This window comes from Rhinolophus hipposideros (genome assembly GCF_964194185.1).
Source record: "Rhinolophus hipposideros genome assembly, chromosome: 9".
Classification (NCBI taxonomy): Eukaryota; Metazoa; Chordata; class Mammalia; order Chiroptera; family Rhinolophidae; genus Rhinolophus; species Rhinolophus hipposideros.
The window spans coordinates 89,681,549-89,705,166 of NC_138055.1; the positions used below are offsets into that span (position 1 = coordinate 89,681,549).

Below are 23,618 nucleotides of genomic sequence, written 5' to 3' on the forward strand. Positions count from 1 at the left end.
TCCCCTAACTCAGATCTTGACGCTACACTTCAGAGGTATCTGACTTTAGGTAAGTCACGTAACACTGTAAGCCTCGTTCTCTTCTTCTGTAAAATGGTGTTAATGGCAGTACCTGTATTATAGGGGGCTTAATAAATATTAAATCATAGAAAATTCTTAGCACACTTACTAAATAAATGTTAGCTTTTGTTATCATTCAGAGGATTCTGGATAATGAATGACTCTTATTTTAAGCAATATTCATATTATTTAAGAAAATAAAAAACTTTGCATCCCTCTTTGAACTTGAAATAGAATTCACTCAAACAGTAACATGTAGATTATTACTTGTAACCTAATCCAGATTTACAGTCCAGATTTATCATGAAAAGGAATTTTTACTGCATGAACTAGGTTAGTCTTGGAAAGAAATTTCCTAATTATTAGCAGAATATTATAATTTCTGAACTTGTGCTGTTGCTGTGTCTAAGATGGAATCTTAAAAGTTTGGCCTCTTATTTCCTGTCCTACTTGTTGTTAACCTAGGGCTGTCTATTGGATCACTAATGTCAAGGTGAGATTGCCAGTGTAGTCATATTTCTAAAGATCTTTAACCTGTTTTGAGTTTGACTGGCATATATAGATAAACCCTTTAAAATCTTACGGGAACATACAGACCATGTGATTTATTTGGATAGTATTTTCAATAAATAAACACTTAAAAGAGTCAATTCTGCATAACAGTGGATTTTTGGAAAGTATTATTTAATATGCTAAAGCCTGTTACATGATCTAAGCCAACTTTGGTAGAATATTAGGAAGTCACAGAGATCTCGTTTAGATCTGTATTGATTTACCTTTGAGAGAAGTGTGGAAAGTAGGATAACTATGATACGTGTTTTTAAAATTTGTTTTAATTATACTTGTAGAGTATCAACATATTTTCCTTTTAAAACAATTAAAGCTTTATTGTAGTTTGAGTATGAAGCTTTATAGTTGAAGCTCAACTTCCTCTTACAAGTTCCCTTCCCTTCTAATCATTGCTGTTTGAAATTTGATGTTCTCATGTAGGAATTCTTTATGTACTTTGTATACAGGTCTTTATACATACATTGGATATATTTTTCACCTAATTTTTGGTTTTTCTTTTAATTTTGCATATAGTTTTTTTTGTATAATTTGTCATTTTGACATAATTAAATGTATTTTTTTTATGGTTTTGCTTTTTGTTTCTTATTAAAGAAGCCCTACCTTAACTCAGGTTCACAGGATATTATCCTAACTTTTCTTCTAGTACTTTTAAGAATTTTAAAATTTATATCTTTAATGTACATAGAATTTATTTCTGTGTACTGTGTGAAGTAGGGATGTAATTTATTTTTTTCCAAGAGTTCAAATCAGTTGTTCAAATCCCATTGAATGTTTTGTCCTATCCTCACTGTTTTGAAATGTTACTTTTAGCATATACTAAATTCACATATGTAATTTAGATTCTATTGCTGGGCCAGTACTATACATTTTTTTCATTACTGTAGCTTTAAAAGGCTACAAGTCCTCATGAGAAGTCCTGGGGGTCAGAGGTAGTTTTGGAGTCCAAATTTTTTCCCAGTAATTCCCCGTGGGCAGGGATTATGCAGTGTCCTGTAATCTTACACATTTGTTTTCTCAATGAAATTTATGAATAGTCACACTAAGTGAGATACATATAAACAATAAGTGACCGTAGATCAGATCAGGTTTTGCTGCTAAATGAGTTAAAAAAAAAAACTTCTCTCCGACATTTTTGATTTTTGCATTGCAAATAAAGGATCTTTCGTGGGCCTGTAATTTCTCTTCCTATTTAGGGGACATCTTTCTTCTTTGTTCTTCTGTTTCAGGTTGTTTTTGGTTATTCTTGTACCTTTATTTTTACATTTGAATTTTAGAGTCAACTTATTATGTGAAGAATCCTGTAGAGATTTTCACTGGGATTTGAAGTAGTTGGGGAAGAACTGACACCGTCACTGTCTTCTCATCCTTGAACATGGATTTTTCCTTTTGTTCAGGTGTCCTTTCAATAAAGTCTTGTAGTTTTTTCCAAAAGTGCTTGCATATTTTTGTTAGATTTCTGTCAAAGTGTTTTTATAGTTGTGTTGCTTTTGTGGGTGGATTTTTTAAAAACTGCATTTTATAATTGTTATTACTGATGTACAGGAAAGTATTACTCTTTATATATTGATCTTGTGTCTTATCAATTTTCTGAGTTCTATTATTAGTTCTAATAACTTGTCAGTTGATGATCTTGGGTTTTCCAGTTAGCAAATCATATATTCAGACATTGAGTTTTATCTTTCCCTTGCCAGTCGCTATAACTCTTATTTCTTTTTCTCTTCCATTTGCATGGTATGGTTTCAGTATTCAGTTTAGAGACATGTGAAATATTTTTAAAATGATGTTTGCTGTGAAATAACTTGTAAACAAATTTTGACTGCATGAGTAAATAGATGATAGAAGGGAGATCTTCTTTATTTTATTATTTTTAAAAAGATTTTATTGGGGAAGGGGAACAGGACTTTATTGGGGAACAGTGTGTACTTCTGGGACTTTTCCAAGTCAAATTGTTGTCCTTTCAATCTTAGTTGTGGAGGGCGCAGCTCAGCTCCAGGTCCAGTTGCCATTGTTAGTTCCAGGGGAAGGGAGATTTTTCAGTGGACATGATGAAAAGTTTCTGAGAAAGGAAATGTTTGGTATTGGAAAATATAATGTGTGTTCTTTTCATTACAGATATGGTGTAAGATATTTCTTCAAGAGTGGACAGCTGAGGACCTGTCATTTCTGATAAGCCTTAAGCAGACTCACAGCCATAGAGAAACCTCACGGAGTTCCATATTTTGCTTTCTGCTTTACACCTCTCCTGGCACCTCAGTTCATCTTGCAATCATGTATGGAAGTGCTCGCTCAGTTGGGAAGGTGGAACCGAGCAGCCAGAGCCCTGGGCGTTCTCCGAGGCTTCCACGTTCCCCTCGCCTGGGTCATCGTCGGACCAATAGTACAGGCGGAAGTTCTGGAAGCAGTGTCGGAGGTGGCAGTGGGAAAACCCTTTCAATGGAGAATATCCAATCCTTAAATGCTGCCTATGCCACATCTGGCCCTATGTACCTAAGTGACCATGAAAATGTGGGTTCAGAAACTCCTAAAAGCACCATGACCCTTGGCCGTTCTGGGGGACGTCTGCCTTACGGTGTTCGGATGACTGCTATGGGCAGTAGTCCCAACATAGCCAGCAGTGGGGTTGCTAGTGACACCATAGCATTTGGAGAGCATCACCTCCCTCCCGTGAGCATGGCGTCTACCGTTCCCCACTCTTTGCGTCAGGCCAGAGATAACACAATCATGGATCTGCAGACACAGCTGAAGGAAGTGTTAAGGGAAAATGATCTCTTGCGGAAGGATGTGGAAGTCAAGGAGAGCAAATTGAGTTCTTCAATGAATAGCATCAAGACCTTCTGGAGCCCAGAGCTGAAGAAAGAACGTGCTCTCAGAAAAGATGAAGCTTCCAAAATCACTGTTTGGAAGGAACAGTATAGAGTCGTGCAGGAGGAAAACCAGGTCAGTTTTATATGTGTGTTTACCTGTATTGTCGGAATTCATGTGTATAAGTGAAATGAGCCATTCTTTTTTCTTTTTTAGGTTTTTCCCTTCTTCCTTCGTCTTCCTGTTTATTGTGGGTTTTAGTATTTTCTGTCCTCCCGTTTCTCAGCCTTTTCCAGATTTGGTCCTGTGCCTTAATTTTTTTTCTGGTTGCCATGTTTTCTTGCTCAACATTCAACATTCTTGCTTGTTTCTTTTCCCTGGCTTCTCTTTCTCTTTCTGTCTTTTCTTTCACTATCTATTATCTTTTCTTGAATTCTCGTGAGAATATAATTTTGCCACACACTGTTAAGATCCATTATCAAAATTATTTAGGCTATGTAACTTACACATGAGGTATAACGTTAAGAATTACCATAACAAATGTCAAAAAGTCAATCTTAAAAAAATACAAAAACTATAATAAGACAAATCAGTATATTGATACCATAGAATGGAAATTAGTTTTAAAAAGTTAATATTGATGATGTAAATATTTATTAACAATGAGGAGCAGTTCTTTCTGTGGACCTTCATGATAGTTTAACTTCAGGATGCTTATGTATTTTTTTTTTTTTTTTTGGTTCTTTAATTCATCAAATTTAAGGTGGGAGAAAGACAACTTGGTATGATTAGTTGCTTCTAGAAAATAAATGAGATAACCAGGCATTATAATTATGGGCTTTGCAGTTCAAGAACTAAGTGCTGTCTTATTAGATAGATGAAACATTCATTTATGATTTTTCTGTATTCTTCCAGGTTATGGTTGAATGTTTTGACCATAGCCTTGTCACATTCAGTGACATATGACTTCAAAGATGTGAATAAATCATATTCAAGCTGCAGCAAATACAATCTTAATCATATATTGTGTTTAAAAGACTTGTAGAACTTCTCTTAAACTTGCAAGTTTGAATTATTTGCCTCCTTAAAAAAATTCTCCTATACTCTTAAAGGAGAATTTTAAAGTAGCTACCTCATTGTTAGTATAATTGGTATTATACTTTATTTTTGGGTTAGGTTAATGAAAGTTATGAAGAAAGTAATAAACTTATTTGGATTTCTGCTCTTTTCTTGAATGATGCTAAAAAGTAAAGAGGGAATTACACATGATCTCTGTTTCTGATGAGGTAAATCTAATTTAAGATTTCTGTTTTACTATTCTATTACTGATACTTAGTTCAGGCATTCAGGTCTACTGGTTTAGTTACTTGAAGTAGATATCTAGTTAGATTGTTTGTATTTTAAAGCCCCAGACTTACTTTTTCAGTAATAAAAATAGTTTTTTTTTTCTGATCATAAAAATAATACAGAAAAACACAGATAAGAAAGCAAATTTTACCCCAAATCCTCCCGTGTATGATAACTTTGCTATTCCATTGTTGACATTATGATGTTTCTTCCTAATGACTTATCTTTGTGCATACACACATACAAATTTTACATGAACGGAATATTGTAAGATATGACCATTTTCTAGCCAACATTTCTACTGTATATTAAGGCCCTATGGTATATAGCTAAATAATTTTTAATGACTATAGACTGTTGTGACTGTACTAGTTGATTTGAATAACATCACAGTTAAAAATCTTCATATTTATTTGATATAATACGATATGCATTAAAGACTAAACCTTGAATTAATTTAAACCAGAGATTTCAAAATAATTAGAAATTATAGTAATTTTATTATTTCTCAGATATAGCCTCAAACTACTTGGCTTTTACTTTTTTAAAATTAAAGTATAGTTGACATACAGTATGCTTTTACTTTTTAACCGGTGACTAAATTTAATTTGTCACTCACAGAATCTGAATGTTTTATTAGTATACTTAAATCTCTAGGTCTAGAGACCCAATCTTTTTTAAAAAAGAGGAAATGGCATTAAAAAATATTCCTCAGGAAGTTCCTTGAATTTGAGTCTTTAAGACTTTAAAAATGTGGAAAAACAAAAGAACTGAAATAGACCCCAGTGTTAAAAATTAGGACATTGTTCCTAATTTCTGGCTTGGATACATCAAGTATCAACAGATATATTTGTTTAAAGTACAGGTTTCCAGGCCTTGCTTTATGTCAACTAAGTAAGTATCTATGGAGATGGTGTCCAGGAACTTATATTTCAAATATGCCTTTCTGGTAGTTCTGATGAAATCCAGTGTTGAGATCTTTAGAATTTAGTACATCTAATTCTTAAACTAGTCTTTTGCTCATCTGCTTTAGGGAATTTGCTCTATTGCCACTTTAGGGCTCAATTGTGAAAGAAGGGAAAAAAAACAAGGGACCATTGGCTCAGTGCTTGTCATCCTTTTTTCTGCCATATTACATTTGAGGGTTGTGACAGACCCCTATATGTAATAATCATTAACTATGACAGTGAACCTCAGTAGAAGGAATGTGTGTATAGGAAAAGGGTGTTTAGTTAAAAATAAAAGCCATCCAAGAGATTTTGATGTCTCTTTACCTTGAGAATCATTGATGCACAAGATAAGATATTCAGATGATATTTGACAACAGAATGGGGAAATATTTCTTCTTTAGTTAAAATTTCAGTTGCAGAACGTGAAGTACAACACCAAAAGTTTATCATTCCTAAGTATAAAATAGTACCTTCTGAAAGTTTTTATAGTTTGGTGTTGAGTTGTAAACATCAAGACAGTAAAACTGAGGAGATTCAAGATGGCAGATAGGTACACTATGCCAGGATCACCCCTAAATCACACATAAATTATAGAGCAGCCAACCTGAAGACTCATCTGAACACTAGCTGAACAGCAACCCTATACTAAGGATATAAAAGAGAGGCCACATTGAGACTGGTAGGAGGGGCGGAGACAGATGTGAAATGGGCTGACCCCGAACCCACAGATAGAGGTTGAACATTGGGAGGGACACTTTGGGGGTAACCCAGAAGAGGGAGTGTTTTCCCAGCCCCAGTGTGTCTGTTACAGGGAAAGGAGTTCCCACGGCATCTGGCAGAAAAAATCAGCGAGGACGCTGTCTGCCCTTCCCAGTGGGGTGGAAGGCAGCTGGAAACCCAGCCGCGCTCTTGTAGAGCCAGCACACGGACTCGCTTGCTCACAGGCACTCAACCTGGTCTCTCGTGGAGGGGTGGTGGCTCTAGGAGGCCTGGGGATGTGCAGGAAAGGACTCAGTGGTGTGGCATCAGCACAGGAGCAGGAGGGACAGGAGCCGTTGTTGTCCCTGTGTGGAACCTGACACACGTGTGGCTTACAGGAGGGCGCCACCTTTTCAGGGTTAAGCCATCCCCCAAAGGGTCAAGTCTGGGACTGCATTGGTCTGGTGGAATCACACGTGCACACAGTCTTAGTGATGCCCTGGGTCCCTGCCCTCCACAGCTGGTGATATGTCACCTGCCTGTGAAACTCTTGGCTACTGGGCTGCTGGTCCCACCCCACAGGCTATAGAAGCCTGTTTAAAGCAGCAGAGGTCCTGTGGTGGCCTGGGAAATGTTTGCTGTAACCCAAGGCCTGTGCCGCAGTGTAGACAGGTGGTGGTGGCCCTGACACTGGTGGTGGCTGGCTGTAGCTCTCTCGGGGCATTTTTATGGGTGATCATGGGCCCAGCACCCGTGTGGAAGCCGAGACTGCATTGACTTTGTAGAAACCACCGACCACACACCTTAGCTCCCCGGAACCCTGCCCCACCCACCTAGAGCTGCATGGCGAGGGGCACTTTGGGCACCTGGGTGACCATCCCCACCCCACACGCAGAGGAGGTCTTTTATAGCAGCGGACATTCCACAGCAGTCTGGGGACATTTTGGTGGTGGGCAGTGACCCAGAAACTGGACTGCAGCCTCTCAGGGGCAGCCCTCAGGAATTTGCGAGCCTGAGGAGATGGCTGGCTGCAGTGTTCTTGGGGCACTGTGCAGGGTGGTCACAGGCCAGGCACTGGCATAAGAACTGAATCTGCATTAATGTTGTAAAAACCACCAGTCACGCCTTGTGACTCCCTTGAACTCCACCCAGCCCAGCTAGTGCTGCATCACCACGGGTACTCTCAACACCAGGTCAGCCAGCCAAGCACATTCACTGGCTCTTTCAGTGACTGTGCCTTATGGGCAGCTGGCAGGTGGCAATAGGCGTAGGGGGCCCTGCGTCTGTTCCTAAGCTGCCTCAGGCCCACTATTGGTGGCAGCCAGCCTGAGGTCACAGCAAGGCCACCCCCACATGCCTCCAGTTCCAGCCCAGGCAGCATCCAACCACATGTAGCTTTGTGTCTCCTACCATGTAGCCCCGGGCTTGTAACAGGTAAGGCCAAAATTGCCCTGCACAGGAACCCTGCCCAAGTGACACCAGAAACAACACACCCAGAGGTCTCCTTCAGACCACACCATACTACCTGATTAGACCCACAAGCGGCACACCCAAAGGGAGGGTTCTCAAAGACACAGGAAGCCCATAGGGACAAGGCCTCCTCTGAGGGGTCAGCCCCCACACAGCAGCTCATATACTGTGGGCCGCTAACCCTCACAGTTAGTCAGCCTGGGAGTCAATCCCACCCATGAGGTGCCAAAGCAATGAAGGCTCAACTACAACAGAACACATGCAAGACACAAGGGACATCTCTGAAGGACATGCACAGATGATTAGGGAGACTGTGCAATTGAACGACACAGGACACCTACTACATAAGGCCACCCAGCAAAGACTGAGAGACATAGGAGATCTACCTAATACATAGAAGCAAACACAGAGCGGCAGCCAGAATGAGGAAGCAAAAAAAAATGTCACAAATAAAAGAACAGGAGAAGCCTCCAGAAATGAAACTGAATGAAATGGAGGCAACCAACCTACTAGAGACAGAGTTTAAAGCATTGATTATAAGAATGCTTAAGAAACTTAGTGAGAATTTCAAGAAAGAGATAGCAAGCATAAAGAAGGACATAGAAACCATAAAAGAGAACCAGTCAGAAATAAAGAATACAATAACTGAAATGAAGACTACACTAGAAGGAATCAACAGCAGAGTAGATGAAGTAGAGGAGCGAATCAGTGATTTAGAAGATGAGGTAGAATACACCCAATCGAAATTCAAAAAGAATAAAAACAATGAAGATAGTTTAAGGGACCTGTGTGACAACATCAAGTGTAACAACATTCGCATCATAGGAGTACCAGAAGGAGAAGAGAGGGAGCAAGGGATCAAACTTATTTGAAGAAATAATGACCAAAAACTTCCCTAATCTGGTGAAGGAAATAGACATACAAGCCCAGGAAGCACAGAGTCCAAAAGAAGGTGAACCCAAACAGGCCAACACCAAGACACGTCACCATTAAAATAGCAAAGGCTGAGGACAAGAGAGAATCTTAAACACAGGAGAAAGACAACTAGTTACTCACAAGGGAACTCCCATAAGACTGTCAGCTGATTTCTCAACAGAAACTTTGCAGGCCAGAAGAGGTGGCAGGAAATATTCAAAGTGTTGAAAAACTGGTGTCTACAACCAAGACTACTCTACCCAGGAAGGCTATCATTTAAAATTGAAGGAGAGATCAAGAGCTTCCCAGATAAGAAAAAGCTAAAGGAATTCATTACCACCAAGCCAGTATTACAGGAAATACTAAAAGGACTTCTCTAAGCAGAAGAAAGGAGAAAACAAATGAAGATCAAAAATATGAATAATAAAATAGCAATAAGTATGTACTTATCAATAATAACTATAAATGTAAATGGATTAAATGCTCCAATCAAAAGACATAGGGTAGGAAGTTGCTGGTTAGCTCAGTTGGTTGGAGCGTGGTGCAGATGGCACCAAGGTTGCCAGTTCTGACCCCACATGCCCCACTGTGTCCTCCTTAAAAAAAAAAAAAAAGCAAAAAAGGAAACAGACATAGGGTAGCTGAGTGGATAAGAAAATAAGACCCATGCATATGCTGTTTACAAGAGACCCATCTTAGAGCAAAAGACACACACAAACTGAAAGTAAAGGCATGGAAATGAGAAAAAAGCTGAGGTAGCAATACTATATTGGACTGAATAGACTTTAAAACGGGGACCATGATAAAAGACAGAGAAAGACATTACATAATAATAAAGGTAGCAATCCAACAAAAGGATATAACCCTAGTAAACATCTATGCACCCAACATAGGGGCACCTAATAGATATATAAAACAAATATTGACAGACATGAAAGCAGAGATCAACAGTAACACAGTCATAGCAGGGGACTTTAACACTCAACTGACACCAGTGGACAGATCCTTCAGACAGAAAATCAACACGGAAACAGCAGCCTTAAATGACACACTAGACCAGATGTATTTAATTGATACTTTTAGAGCATTTCACCCCAAAGCAGGAGAGTATACATTCTTTTCAAGTGCACATGGAACATTTTCCAAGCCAGGCCACATGTTAGGCCACAAAACAAGTCTAAGTAAATTTAAGAAGATTGAAATCATGTTAAGCATCTTCTCTGACCATAGTGGTATGAAATTAGAAATCAATTACAAGAAAAAACTGAAAAACACACTAACACATGGAGACTAAATAACATACTACTAAATAATGAATGGGTCAACAATGAGATCAAGGAAGAAATTGAAAGATACCTTGAGACAAATGAAAATGGAAACACAGTGATCCAAAATCTGTGGGACACAATGAAAGCAGTCCTAAGATGGAAATTCAAAGCAATGCAGGCCTACCTAAAGAAACAAAAAAAATCTCAAATCAACAGTCCATCTTAATACCTAAGGGAACTGGTAAAAGAATAGCAAAATAAGCCCAAAGTGAGTACAAGGAAGGTAATAATAAAGATCAGAGAAGAAGTAAATGAAATAGAGACAAAAAGAAAACACAAAAGATCAATAAAACCAAGAGATGGTTTTTTGAAAAGATAAACAAAATTGACAAACCTTTAACCAGATTCATCAAGAAAAAAAGAGATAACCCAAATAAAATCAGAAATGAAAGAGAAGTGACCACAGACAGCACAGATACAAAAAATTAAAAAAAAAAAAAACACTACAAGCAACTATATACAAACAAATTAGGCAATCTGAAGAAATGGATAAATTTCTAGAAGGATACAATCTTTCAAAGCTGAATCAAGAAGAAGCAAAAAATCTGAACAGACCAATTACTAGCAACAAAATTCAATCAGTAATCAACAAGCACCCAAGAAGCAAAAGTCCTGGACCAGATGGCTTCACAGCTGAATTTTACTAAACATTCAAAGAAGAATTAACACCTGTTCTCCTCAAGCTATTCCTAAAAATCCAGGAGGACGGGAGGCTCCCAAACTCATTTTACGAGGCCACCATTACCGTGATCCCAAAATGAGGCTAAGACATTACAAAAAAAGAAAACTATAGGCTGATATGCTTAATAAACATAGATGCAAAAATCCTCAACAAAATATTAGCAAACCGAAATCAGCAATACATTAAAAAGATCATACACCATGATGAAATGGGATTCATTCCTGGTATGAAAGGTTGGTTCAGTATCCGCAAATCAGGGGTAGCCAGATGGCTCAGTTGTAGAGCACAGGCTCTGAGCAACAGGGTTGCGGATTTGATTCCCACGTGGGCCAATGGGCTGTGCTCTGCACAACTAGAATGAAGACAACCAGCTGCTGCTGAGCTGCTGGAGGGGCGGCCGAATGGCTCACAAGGTTGCCGTTCAATTCCTGCATGGGGTGGTGGACTGTGCCCTCTGCAACTAAGTTTGAAAACAGCAACTGGACTTGGAGCTGATCTGCGCCCTCCACAGCTAAATTGAAGGACAATGATTTTGAACTTTTGGGCCCTGGAGAAACACACTGTTCCCCAATATTCTCCAGTTAAAAAAATAAAAATATCTACAAATCAATTAATGTGATATACCATGTAAAGTGAAAAATAAAAATCACATGGTGATCTCAATAGATACAAAAAAAGCATTTGATAAAATCAGCATCCATTTGTGATAAAAACTCTCAGCCAAGTGGGAAATAGAGGGAACAGATTATAATCTCAACATAATAAAGGCCACATATCAGAAACCCACAGCCAACATCATACTCAATGGGGAAAAGCTAAAAGCATTTTCCTTAAGATCAGGAACAAGCCAAGGATGCCTAGTTTTACCACTTTTATTCAATATTAGTACTGGAAGTTCCAGCCACAGCAATCAGACAAGAAAAATAAAAGGCATCCAGATTGGAAAGGAGGAAGTAAAATTGTCATATGCAGATGACATGATACTATATAGAGAGAATCCCAAAGACTCCACCAAAAAACTATTAGAACTGATACATGTATTTGGTAAAACAGCAGGATACAAAATTAATATTCAGAAATTAGTTGCATTTGTATACACCAATAACAAACTATCAGAAGGAGAAATAGAGAAAACAATCCCATTTACAATTGCTCCAAAAACAATAAAATACTTAGGAATAAATTTAACCAAGGAAGTAAAAGACCTGTATTCAGATAATTATATGACATTGAAAAGAGAAATTAAAGAAGATGCAAATAAAGAAAAACATATACCATGCTCATGGATAGGAAGTATTAATAGTTAAAATGTCCATACTACCTTAGGCAATATGTAGATTTAATGCAATCCCTATCAAATTACCAATGATATTTTTCACAGAACTAGAATATATAATCCTAAAGTTTATATGGAACCATAAAAGACCCTGAATAGCCATGGCAATCTTGAGAACTAATAAAGTGGGAGGTATCACACTACCTGATATAAAATCATACTACAAGCGTTTAATTATCAAAACAGCATGATAGTGGCATAAAGACAGACACATAGATCAATGGGGAACAGAATAGAGAGCCCAGAAATAAATCCATGCCTATATGGTCATTTAATCTATGACAAAGGAAGCAAGAATTTACATTGGCGTAAAGACAGTCTACTTACTAAATGATGCTGGGAAAACTGGACAGATACATGCAAAAAACAGGAAACTGGACCACCTTATGCCATATATAAGAATAACTCAAAATGAATTAAAGACATAAATGTAAGATCCAAAACTATAAAACTTTTAGAAGAAAATATAGGAAGTAAAATCTCAGACATTACCCTTAGTAATATTTTTACTGATATATCCCCTCGGACAAGGGAAACAAGAGAAAAAATAAATGGGACTACATGAAGTAAAAAGTTTTTTCATAGCAAAGGAATCCTTCAGCAAAACAAACATTCCGAGTGGGAGAAGATATTTGCTTATGATGCGTCTGATAAGGGTTAATATCCAAAATTTATAAAAAACTCACACAACACCAAAAAAACAAGCAATCCAATTAAAACATGGGCAGAAGACATGAAGAGACATTTCTCCAGTGAGATGATTTGCCAGATGAAAAGATGCTCAAAGTACTAATAGAGAAATGTAAATAAAAACCACAGTGAGATACCACCTCACTCCTTTGAATGGCTATCATCAATAAATCAACAAACAACAAGTGTTGGCGACGATGTGGAGAAAAGGGAACCCTCGTGGCACTGTTGGTGAGATTGCAAATTGGTGCAGCCACTACGGGAAACAGTATGGACATTCCTCAAAAAATTAAAACTAGAACTACCTAATGACCCAGCAATTCCACTCCTGGGTATTTATCCACAGAAATTCAAGACACTAATTCGAAAAAATATATGCACCCCCTGTTTATTGTAGCACTATTGACAATAGCCAAGATATGGATACTACCGAAATGCAATAGACGACTAGATAAAGAAATTGTGGTCCATTTATCAGTGGAGTATTACTCTACCATTAAAAGGGATAAAACCTTACTGTTTGCAACAACATAGATGAATATTATGCTAAGTGAAATAAGTGACCAAGAAAGACAAATACCACATGATCTCATTTATATGTGGATTCTAAAGAACAGAATAAAGGAGCAAGCAAAACAGAAATAGACTCGTAGACTTAGAGGAAAAACTGATGGCTGCTAGATGGGAGGGGGTTTGAAAAATGGGGGAGAAGGTGAAGGGATTAGAAAGTACAAATTGGTAGTCACAAAATAGTCATGGGGATGAGAAATACAGTATGGGGAATATCAATAATGTAAAATTATGTAGGATGTCAGATGGGTATTGGACTTATTGGGGGGAATCATTTCATAGATTATATAAATGCCTAAACACTGTGCTGTACATCTGAAACTAAGATAAAATAGTTGAATGTCAACTATAAATATATATTTATATAGTCACAGAATGTAAAGTATAGCATAGGGAATAATAGTCAATGGTATTGTAGCAGCTATATACGATGTCAGATGGGTAGTAGACTTGTTGGGGTTATCACTTTGTGAGGGGTGTAAATGTCTAATCATTATGTTGTTTTGTACACCTGAAACTAATAAAAATAAATAAACATTTACTGAGAACCTTAAAAAATAGGAACAAAAATGAGTTTTTAGTCTTGTTGTAAAGTATCAATGTAGCATAGGTCTTCGAAACTCTATAAATCTAGAGTGGATATTAGGTTACTTTCATTTTTTAAAAATGAGATTGACAAATTTGTAGCATGTATTGATGGTATATCAGTGCTCAGATATGAGGTACTTTATATGTATATTTAGACAATTAAGCATCATAATGCATCATGCTTGAATATTGTTCAATCTCAGATGTATTAATATAAAAATCACAATTTACTTCCATTGACCGGAAAAGTGGCTGAACTATCAGTTAGTATGAATATTGTGTAACAATTATACATTAATAAACATTTCCCTTTAAAAGATCTACCTTTCAGGAAAGGGGTGTGTGTGTGTGTGTGTGTGTGTGTGTGTGTAAATGTAAATACATGTGTATAAATGTGTACATATAAATGTGTGCGTATATGTTTGTATGTGTGTGTGTATTGTGTATATATTATATATATGTAATATACATATAAAATTAACAGCGGATTTTGGTAGTTGAATTGAAGTTACTGGATTTATCATTGAATTAGCTAGTCTCCAGTGCACTTTTCTGATGATGCTGCAAATATGCCTACTGTGTTTCCCCGAAAATAAGACCCAGCCAGACAATCAGATCTAATGTGTCTTTTGGTGCAAAAATTATAAGACCGGGTATTAAGACCGGGTCTTTAATATAATTGATTTTTAATAAAATCAATCTTATATTGATTTTTGCTCCAAAAGACGCATTAGAGCTGATTGTCTAGGTCTTATTTTTGGGGAAACACGGTATCACCAAGATGTCTTTTATTATTAAGCAACTTGGAAATGTCCATTTTAATGAGGAAAAAATTATTGGCATACTTCCTTATTTTCAAGAAATTGAGGCAGCTTATTATGCCTATACTTTAAAAGCTGTGTAGATAAAAAGCAATGGCAATTTCCTTCTAATTATCAAGGTACATTCACAGGCAAATATTTGAATCTTCTGGAAAGACTCTAGTGGGGACTCAGCACTTCAGTCCAGTGGAAGGGAACCTGTGCACAGGACTACAATGCCAAAAGGGCCATATGTGCTGACGGAGGGTGAGCACTGCCTTATGTGGGTCCCGCCCCTTGCCCTAATTAAACACCCGTGCTGGCAGGGATGTATTCTTGCACCCACTATAATTATCACACAATCCTATAATTGTATATCTTTGGTCCAGAAAACGAAGGCTGCAATTTTAAAGTAAAGTGAAACACTGCAATGAGATATAGAGAACTGAGAATGCTAATTAATAGATTATAGTGAGCCAGCAGTGGGGCCAATTAAACTGCATTCATTATACCCTCCCTAGCCCTCAGAGGTCAGACATTTTCCACTTTACAAAGATTGGTTTAATAGGATTTACAGTAGTTAAACAAATTTTCCCATTTCAGTTTGAGACTGGGGATTTAGATGCATTCTAAATGTTTGATGTGCTTGGGCCACAGAGATAATTGGTCTAGAGTCCTATCAAATGGTAAAACACATTGGCTTAGAATTGCCTAATGTGTATGGATCATTTTTATGGAGTCATTTTAGAAGATTGTTTCTAAAATAAATACCCAACTCTTTTTATGTCTCATACTTCTTTTGCTACTGAACTTTCACATACGAGGTTGGACAATAAAGTTCGCGAACTTGTTGCAATGATGTTGTTAACCTTTTTTGATATCAGGGATTATTTATTATGAATTTGTACCTACTGGACAGACAGTTAACCAAGTTGACTATATGGAAGTGCTGAAAGGCGGCGTGAAATAGTTACACGACCTGAACTTTTCCCCAACAATTCATGGCTCTTGCATCACGACAATATACCAGCTCCCACTGCACTGTCTGTGAGGGAGTTTTCAGCCAGTAGACAAATAACTGTATTGGAACACTCTCCCTACTCACCTGATCTGGCTCCCAATGACTTCTTTCTTTACCTGAAGATAAAGGAAATGCTGAAAGGAAGACATTTTGATGACATTCAGGCCATCAAGGGTAATATGATGACAGCTCTGATGGGTGTTCCAGAAAAGAGTTCCAAAATTGCTTTGAAGGGTGGACTAGGCGCTGGCGTCGGTGCATAGCTTCCCAAGGGAGGTCTTCAAAGGTGACCATAGAGATATTCAGCAGTGAGGTGTGTAGCACTTTTCTAGGATGAGTTCGTGAACTTAATTGATAGACCTCGTGGTGGTGATTGGAGAGATGGAACAGATAATATATGTTTTAACAGGAAAGGCCTTTTTCGTTTTTTAAAAATTGACAACGAGGAAGGCTTTTAGCGTATGTTTACTTGATGAAGAATAAAAACCCAGCTGTGAACTTGGTTGAACGGCAGAGATAAGACATTGGATCATTTACATTTTTTATTCTAATCAACATCGGACAAGATATTGTCATATGTCTTTTGTGAATCTTATGCTATGTGATATTTCTGTATGTTGAGTTTAGTTGGAACCTTATTTTTAAATCAATTATTTTAAAGCATTTTCATTGGAATTTTGTGTGGTCAGAGTACATTCTGTTTTATATTATAGTGTGGCAAGTGAGTTTAATACTTTGCTTGTGTATTTTTTCTTTTTGGGGTCTGCTTTTATTCAGGATTCAGATTTTTTTGTTTTGGTTTTAGTTATTTAGGGATCAGGAGAATTTCAAGTTCAGAAATAGAAAAAGATAAACTTGCCATGGGTGAATCTTTGTTTTGTCATTTGTTCTCATTGTTTGGACACTGGTGACTATTAATATCTTTATAATTCTAGGTTGTACCTTGATTTTTCACATGGTGAAAGCCGTAATTATTTGAATTCATATAAGCTCTTTCATGCAGTTGCTAATTGTTTCAGTGTCATTTAGTCTGATCTTAAAATCTGGGATCTATGTTTTGGATTATTTAGTTTTTCTGTTTGATAATTCTGATGTAACATAGAGGTGAATTATGAATGGCTATTCCGAGTATTGTGGATGAATAGATGTTATAGTGTATTTTCCAGATAGATTTGATCTTTTTTTGGTATTTAAGAAATGGGATGTATTAAAGGCACTCTGTGGAATCTACTGAGAAAAGTAAATCAAATTTAAAATAGATGTGTTTCTTTTGGGGAGTTAATCGTTTTGAGAAGCAAAATTTGTTCATGTGTGGCTTATAGACATTTAAGGTAACCATCCATTGGATCTTGTCATGTATGCAGCTAGTGGATTTGAGAAACTGGGTTCTTGTAAAGTTGGTTACGTTTGTTTATCTGGAATGTAGTGGAGTACTATGAAAAATGATTCAGTGAATGTAATAAAAAACGTGCAGATACCTGACCAGGTTTATCTGTGAGGAAATAAGAGAATTTGCCAGAGGATTGCAGGGCTCGCCCCTTCTTCCCCCTCCCATTCTTGCATTTCACAGGGCAATGTAGTGTGTGATTTTATCTCAGTGAAATAAAATTGTTTTCAGGTAATTGCTTATTTACAGTAACTTTGCAGATAGCAACTTAAATATGAGTTGAGAGGCACCCTTTTTATTTTTTGTGCAAAAGAAACCAGAAAATAAACTTAGTTTTTTTTAGTTACATTAATATTGATCAAAGGCAGTCATAGTTCATTTTACTTTTAAAAACCATACTGCTTTCGAATTTAGCATGTTACTGGTGCTTTATTTGTTTGCCCAGAAGAGGGGTCTAGAAACCATGCTTTATAACAAGTGGTTGAGGAAAGTAAAGATGTGTGGCATTTTAGTTACATCTGTGTATTCAATGGGCAGCCATGCAGAAGGAAGTTTTTTCTCTTTTCTGTTTTGCTATTTTCTTTGGAAGGCTAACACTGGAAAAATGAGTGCAAATATTAAGGTTTTACATTTTTGGCTCCATTGAGGAAAATACTTTCTAAGAAGGCCATAGCTATTTGATAGAAGAGTTGGTTGCTGGGAGGCCAGACTGCCCCTGACAACTGTCTGAGTGTTCTAAGCCTTTCAGTTCTTGGAGTATCGTGTTCTTCATGGAGAACCATTTAGAGTTTCCCCCCATCCTCCCACTCCTTTTAGTCCCTCCCTCCCTAGTTTCCTCCCCTCCCTCTTTCCCTTTATGACAACTTTATTGAGATATAGTGTAATTTATCCTTTGAAAGTGTGTAAGTTTTCTTTCTTAATGTGACGTATTTGGAGAAGAATTTGAAGAAGGTAACCGGAAGTTGCCCATGGGAGTTCTTGACCAAGGGAATGAATGACAACCCAAAATCCTGTGTAGGAGCAGCTTTTATTGTCAGCAGAGTGGATTGAATGAAGAAAGGCAAGGAAAGCAAATGAGCATGTCGCAGAAGGCCTGGGTGAATCTGAGTGATAGGAATGGAGAAGAAGGTGCACGCCCATGAGGTATTTTCAAAGAAAGATTTGTATATAGACTGATATGGCGGCAAGAGAGACGACAGCGATGAACTGTGGGGAAAGGCTTTTGGCCGTTGACAAGAAATGGAGAGAAATTAGAAAGGGGAACGAGATTTAGAGTAGGAAATGGTGAATTAGTTTTAATTATTTGAGTAGAAGTTTTCGTAAACATTTGGAAATAAGAGACTAATGACTGTGACCTTAGGTACATGTATATGGAGGATGTTGTGTATGCTGTTATTGTTGGAAAATTGACTGATCCAGTTGATTCTCTATCGCAAGTTACTTGTTTCTGCTTGTGGGAGTAAGGAGTAGAGAGGAAGAGAGAAGCCATTAAATGGTACGTGTTTTATGTGTATCTTCTTACCTGGCTTTTTTTGGTGTTTTGGTCTTCTATCTTTGTTGTGGTATTTTTCTTGAAGGCAGATAACCTGAGTGATTCTCTCAATTTCTGGAAGTCACTATTCACTAAAAACACTCAACACTTGTTTATATTCTTGTGATAAATGAACTTCTGTGATAGATGTCCTTTATTTCATTGTAGTTAACTGCAAATTCATTGAAGATCATTTACCTCTGCATGATGAATTTGGAGTAAATTTGTCAAAAAGAGAAATATTGTAGAACATGTACTGTCAGTAATGAAATGGTTAACTTTGTGTTGAAAATGTTCTGTTCTTCCTTTATGGACAATATTAGAAGTGCTTTTATGAACTATGCATTTTTTTCCTTTTCTGTGCTGTCATATGCATCTCTAAAAAGATTCATTTTTCTTTCTGAAATTGGAAAGTTAGTCTTTACCAAAGACCTATTCCTTTTATTTTTCCATATTAGCAATAATGGTTATTGAGACTACCTCCTTTTCTCTTTGTTCTGGTGGTCTTTCCTATGTAATAGGCTCAAGGTAAGTTCTGTTACATTTTTACAAGTGGTGGAGAATAATGGGTTGAAGTGACACCTGTCCAGTTTAATTTCATCTCTGGAGACCTTATAGAGCGGAAGGTGAGAAATCGTTCAGCCTTGTGGTGCACATTGTGCAGCAGCCCTTAGAAGTGACTGCTGCTCTTATGCTTCCAGAGTGTGATGTACAGGAACCTGTTTTGCCTGAACTCACCCTTGTATAACTGCTTTTGTCTTGGAGGAGCCCTTAAGCACTTGCATGGTCCCCGTTAAATAGTAATTCTCAAACTTTTTGGCCTCAGGACAAAAAGTGTGCTTGTGAAAATTATTATGGAGCCCCAAGCAGGTTTTGTTTATGTAGGCTCTATCACTGTTTGCCATATTAGAGATGAAAATAGAAATTTAAAAAATATTTATTAATATTTAAAAAAATAATAACAAGCCCATTAAATGCAAATTTTTTAAATGAAAAATCATTTTACAAGTCTCTTTAATATGTCTAGCTTAATAGAAAATAGCTAATTCTCATGTCTGTTGTTACAGTGGTTGGATGTAATTTGTTGTTTTGGTTGAAGTATATGAAAAAGATCAGACCTCACATAAAAATGTAGTTGGAAAATGCAGGAGTATTTCAAAAGCCTTTTAAGATATTGTGGATATTTTTTGAAGCCACAACAAAATTCGGCAAAATTCGGTTTCTTTTTATATATTAAAACTTTGTTAAGGTATAATTTACATACCATATAATTCATTCTTTTTAGGTGTATAATTCAATGACTGTTTTTTTTTTCTTTAATTGGGGAATATTGGGGAACAGTGTGTTTCTCCAGGGCCCATCAGCTCCAAGTCGTTGTCCTTCAATCCAGTTGAACAGGCAACCCTGTTATTCAGAGCTTGTGCTCTAACCAACTGAACCATCCTGTCGCCTCAGTGACTTTTTTTTTTAAAGTAAATTTATCAAGGCATAATACAATTTTAGAACGTTTTCATCAGCCAGTGGTAGTTTCTTATAGTTAGTTGCAGTGTGGAATCTGAAACCTTGTCATTGAGCTTTCTATACTTCATTACATTAAAGTGCATTGCTCTGTTTTACACTTTGAACAGCTGTTTGACATGTGGAGGATGCACATGAATCATATATACGCTTTCTCCTGCATTTGTAACATTGTGCACTGGTTATTTGGAAAATACTGGTTCATTGAGTTATGTAGGTCTTGCAGATGTTGACACATTTCATTAGACAAATTCAAAAAATTTGAATTTATTAATATTGTTTTCTGTCTCATCAGAAAAGTCTTTAAATATTGGTAAGCTGTCAAGCTCACCAGGTGGGAGATCGAAGTTTCCCCAAATTCTAATTTTTGCTTGAAAGCTCAAATTTTATAATTGGCAAGAAATATTGTAAGTTACTATCTTTGCAATGACAAATTTCTTTTACTAATTTTTGAGAAAAATTCAGCCTTATACCTGAGTTTGAATAATCAAATGTTGTCAATTCATTCAGTCCATTGAGAAAACCATTGCATTTCGAAGTGCTTTATGTCTTTTTGAAGATGTTAGTTTAGCAAAGAGAGACCTGAATGATAAGGCTCTGGGGTAAAATGTTCCAGGCAGAAAGGACTACAAGTGTAAAGGCCTTAGAAAGTCCTCTGACTGATAAGAGGTTGCCACTAAGGGTCTTTACTAGATTATTCTTTAAATAATCTCCCTCTTCTTTTATCTGTTTAGAATTGTAGTAAAATGTCATGGTCTCTGACATCAGTGAGACTTTTGATTCTTTGCAGTGGTTTAGGAAATTACACTATTTCTTCAGGAATAGTGAGTAATGTGACAAGACTGGATAAAACCTAACTGGCCAAAATTCAGCCCAAGCTATGTTAAATAATAGGAGAAAACTTTGCTGTTCTAGAAATCTGAAAAGTACTTCTTCAAAGCGTTGGAATGAGTTCATCCATGCACATTGAATACAAAATCCTGCCTTGAGATCTGTTGCTAATGTTTTTCGGTTGTGCATTCTCACATTAGCAGCGATTATACAGATGCCACCCTTTTTCTGGCAAGCCATGAAGGTATTCATCTGTTATTAAGTGCTAGTTTTAGTGTTTAATAGTTAATATTTACTTGTTGATTTAACAAGTATAGAGCACCTACTTTGTACCATTATATTTTACTGGTGAGTTGCCCCAACTAGAATAAAGCTGAAAGCAATGTGAAAACTTTGTAAAGTGGTAACTTGCCTACTTGAGTTTTTGGATTCCTGAATTAACATTAAAATTAAAGTGACTTAATGATTTAGAGGATATATTTTCTCCAGGGTTTTTCTTTTCAAACTGTCTTCTTTTGTGGGGCCAAATGGGTACTTCTAGAAATACATAGTAATCCTTAGTAGAAGCATCACTGAAAAAAAAAACAAAAAAACAAGTTGAGAAAAGGTAAAAAGATCCAGTGTTTCTTTGTGGATATTTGGTTTTAGTTGATACTATAAATATGTATTTCTCTGTCCTTAGAAAGGTTCCTTGCGTGAGCTATCTTAGCTAGTAGTTGTAGTTGGTTAACTAGTAAGTATATTTTTATTGAGTGTTTTGTGGTAAGGATTCCTTTTTGTCTCATCAGTTATCCAGTTTTTAGTGTGAAGAAATTAGAAAAGGCAAAGGACATATTGATCAATTTTTGGTTGTAACTGTGTCCTCACTGATACTTAATTTTGTTCTCCCATTCTCTGGGAGAGCCGTTTAATACAGCCGTATTCATAACTTTAAATGAAAGACGACCTAAATTTCTCAAGAAACTGTGTAAACTTTAAAAATTATCTTGTGAGCAGTGCTTAAACATTATAATTTGTTGCCCTGGAAAAGAGAACAAATCATCAAGAATTCCTTGACAGTGGGAAGCTGTATTACCATTGCTTAACTATTTGAAAGCGTTGTAAAATTCTGAAAGAGAGCTCAATTTGAAAGATTAAGAATATTGGAATTCATATTAAGCCATTCTCATGGAAAATTTTATGTAACTTTTTATTAAGTAGTTTGTGCTTGAGGAATACAATATCTTTCCCCATCCCATTAAGCTTAAAATAAGAGGCTGTTTTTGAGTGTTGAGCCCATGATACCTGCTGCCGTCTGCTGATGTTACACTGTGCATGTTTAGCCTATTATTTTGTATGTTTCATTTTGACTTCTAAAAAAAATTCTCTGTGTGGTAAAAAAGAGAAATTATACAGTTTTATTTTCTGATATCTCTAGCATAAGAAATGATGAGAGGTTATCACTGTTTTATTATACGTTTTTTGCCCACGATGCAGGGATTTAGACAGGTTAACCTCTTAAGTTTTCCTCATGCTGGAAAATTTTCTGATGAGGAAACTTTGTCCTTTGTTTTCATATCTTAACAGCATAATTGAAGGAAATATTTTTTCAGGTTAAGTTTCTTCGTTGTTTATATTGAGTTTTTCTTTCACGTTTTGTGAAATCTAGTACGAGTTATATGTCTGTAATTTTCATTGTCAAAAAATATAACATAAATAATGGTATGTTATAGTTTCTCTGTTAGGGGTACAGGGTTTTGGATGGATATTTAAATACACATTTTTCTTTGTACACCAGTATCATTTCTGTTGTTGGTCTGAGATAAAATACCATGGTATTAAAATAAAAGCTAAACTGCTTTGATTAGCCATTCACAGATAAATATTTGTTTAAGCATAGTATTTTTAATTTTTGTTTGATTTTACATAGACACATTGTATTACATTATAAACCTACAGCATTCATTTTGTTTCAAAGAAAACATTTTGGGAAGCTAAGTGAAAACTGTTATGTAGCATTTGGAAGGATATATTCAGAAATCTGCTGAGAAATTGGAAGGATGTATTCAGAAAATGTTCCTACTTTTGATTGTCTTTGAGAATTGATAACCTGAATGATTAGTAACTTATTCTGGCCCTTCTTCATGGGCATAGGCACTTAGAATAGGTGTGAAATTCTTAGGCGAGAAGTGTACTTTAGTGAGTGTTTCCAGCCTTTTCTGTGTAGTTTCATGGGGCTGTAGTTCTTCTTTCTCTATAAAGTCATGTCACTCCTGGTATGGGGCATTTTCAGGAGATATGAAGCAGGTAAAGCTCCTGCGTATCTCCTTTAAATGGTAGTGGGCAAATTTCTGAATTTTCTCTTGGTATTTCTGAAGATAGGTACCTGTTTTCAAGATGTAGCGTAATGGTTCTCAGTTGTTTGGAAGTTGTGGGAAGTTGCCCAAATAACTTGGAGGCAGAAGGCATTTCTTGGATTTAGGGTAGAGAGGGGCTAAGGTTGCTAGATACCCTGCAATGCTTAGGGAAGCCCTGCGTATTGAC

General features: G+C 36.6%; 1 protein-coding gene across 7 annotated transcripts in view; it reads left to right on the forward strand.

Moving 5' to 3' along the window:
* Positions 1-23,618, forward strand: part of ERC1 (ELKS/RAB6-interacting/CAST family member 1) — a 483,911-nt gene that overhangs the window by 44,187 nt on the left and 416,106 nt on the right. For all 7 annotated transcript variants that reach the window (XM_081060693.1, XM_081060695.1, XM_081060696.1 and 4 more), the window contains exon 2: positions 2,743-3,567. In XM_081060693.1, coding sequence (XP_080916819.1) covers positions 2,899-3,567 — 669 coding nt within the window. In that variant the 5' untranslated portion in view covers positions 2,743-2,898. The remainder of the gene's footprint in view (positions 1-2,742; positions 3,568-23,618) is intronic.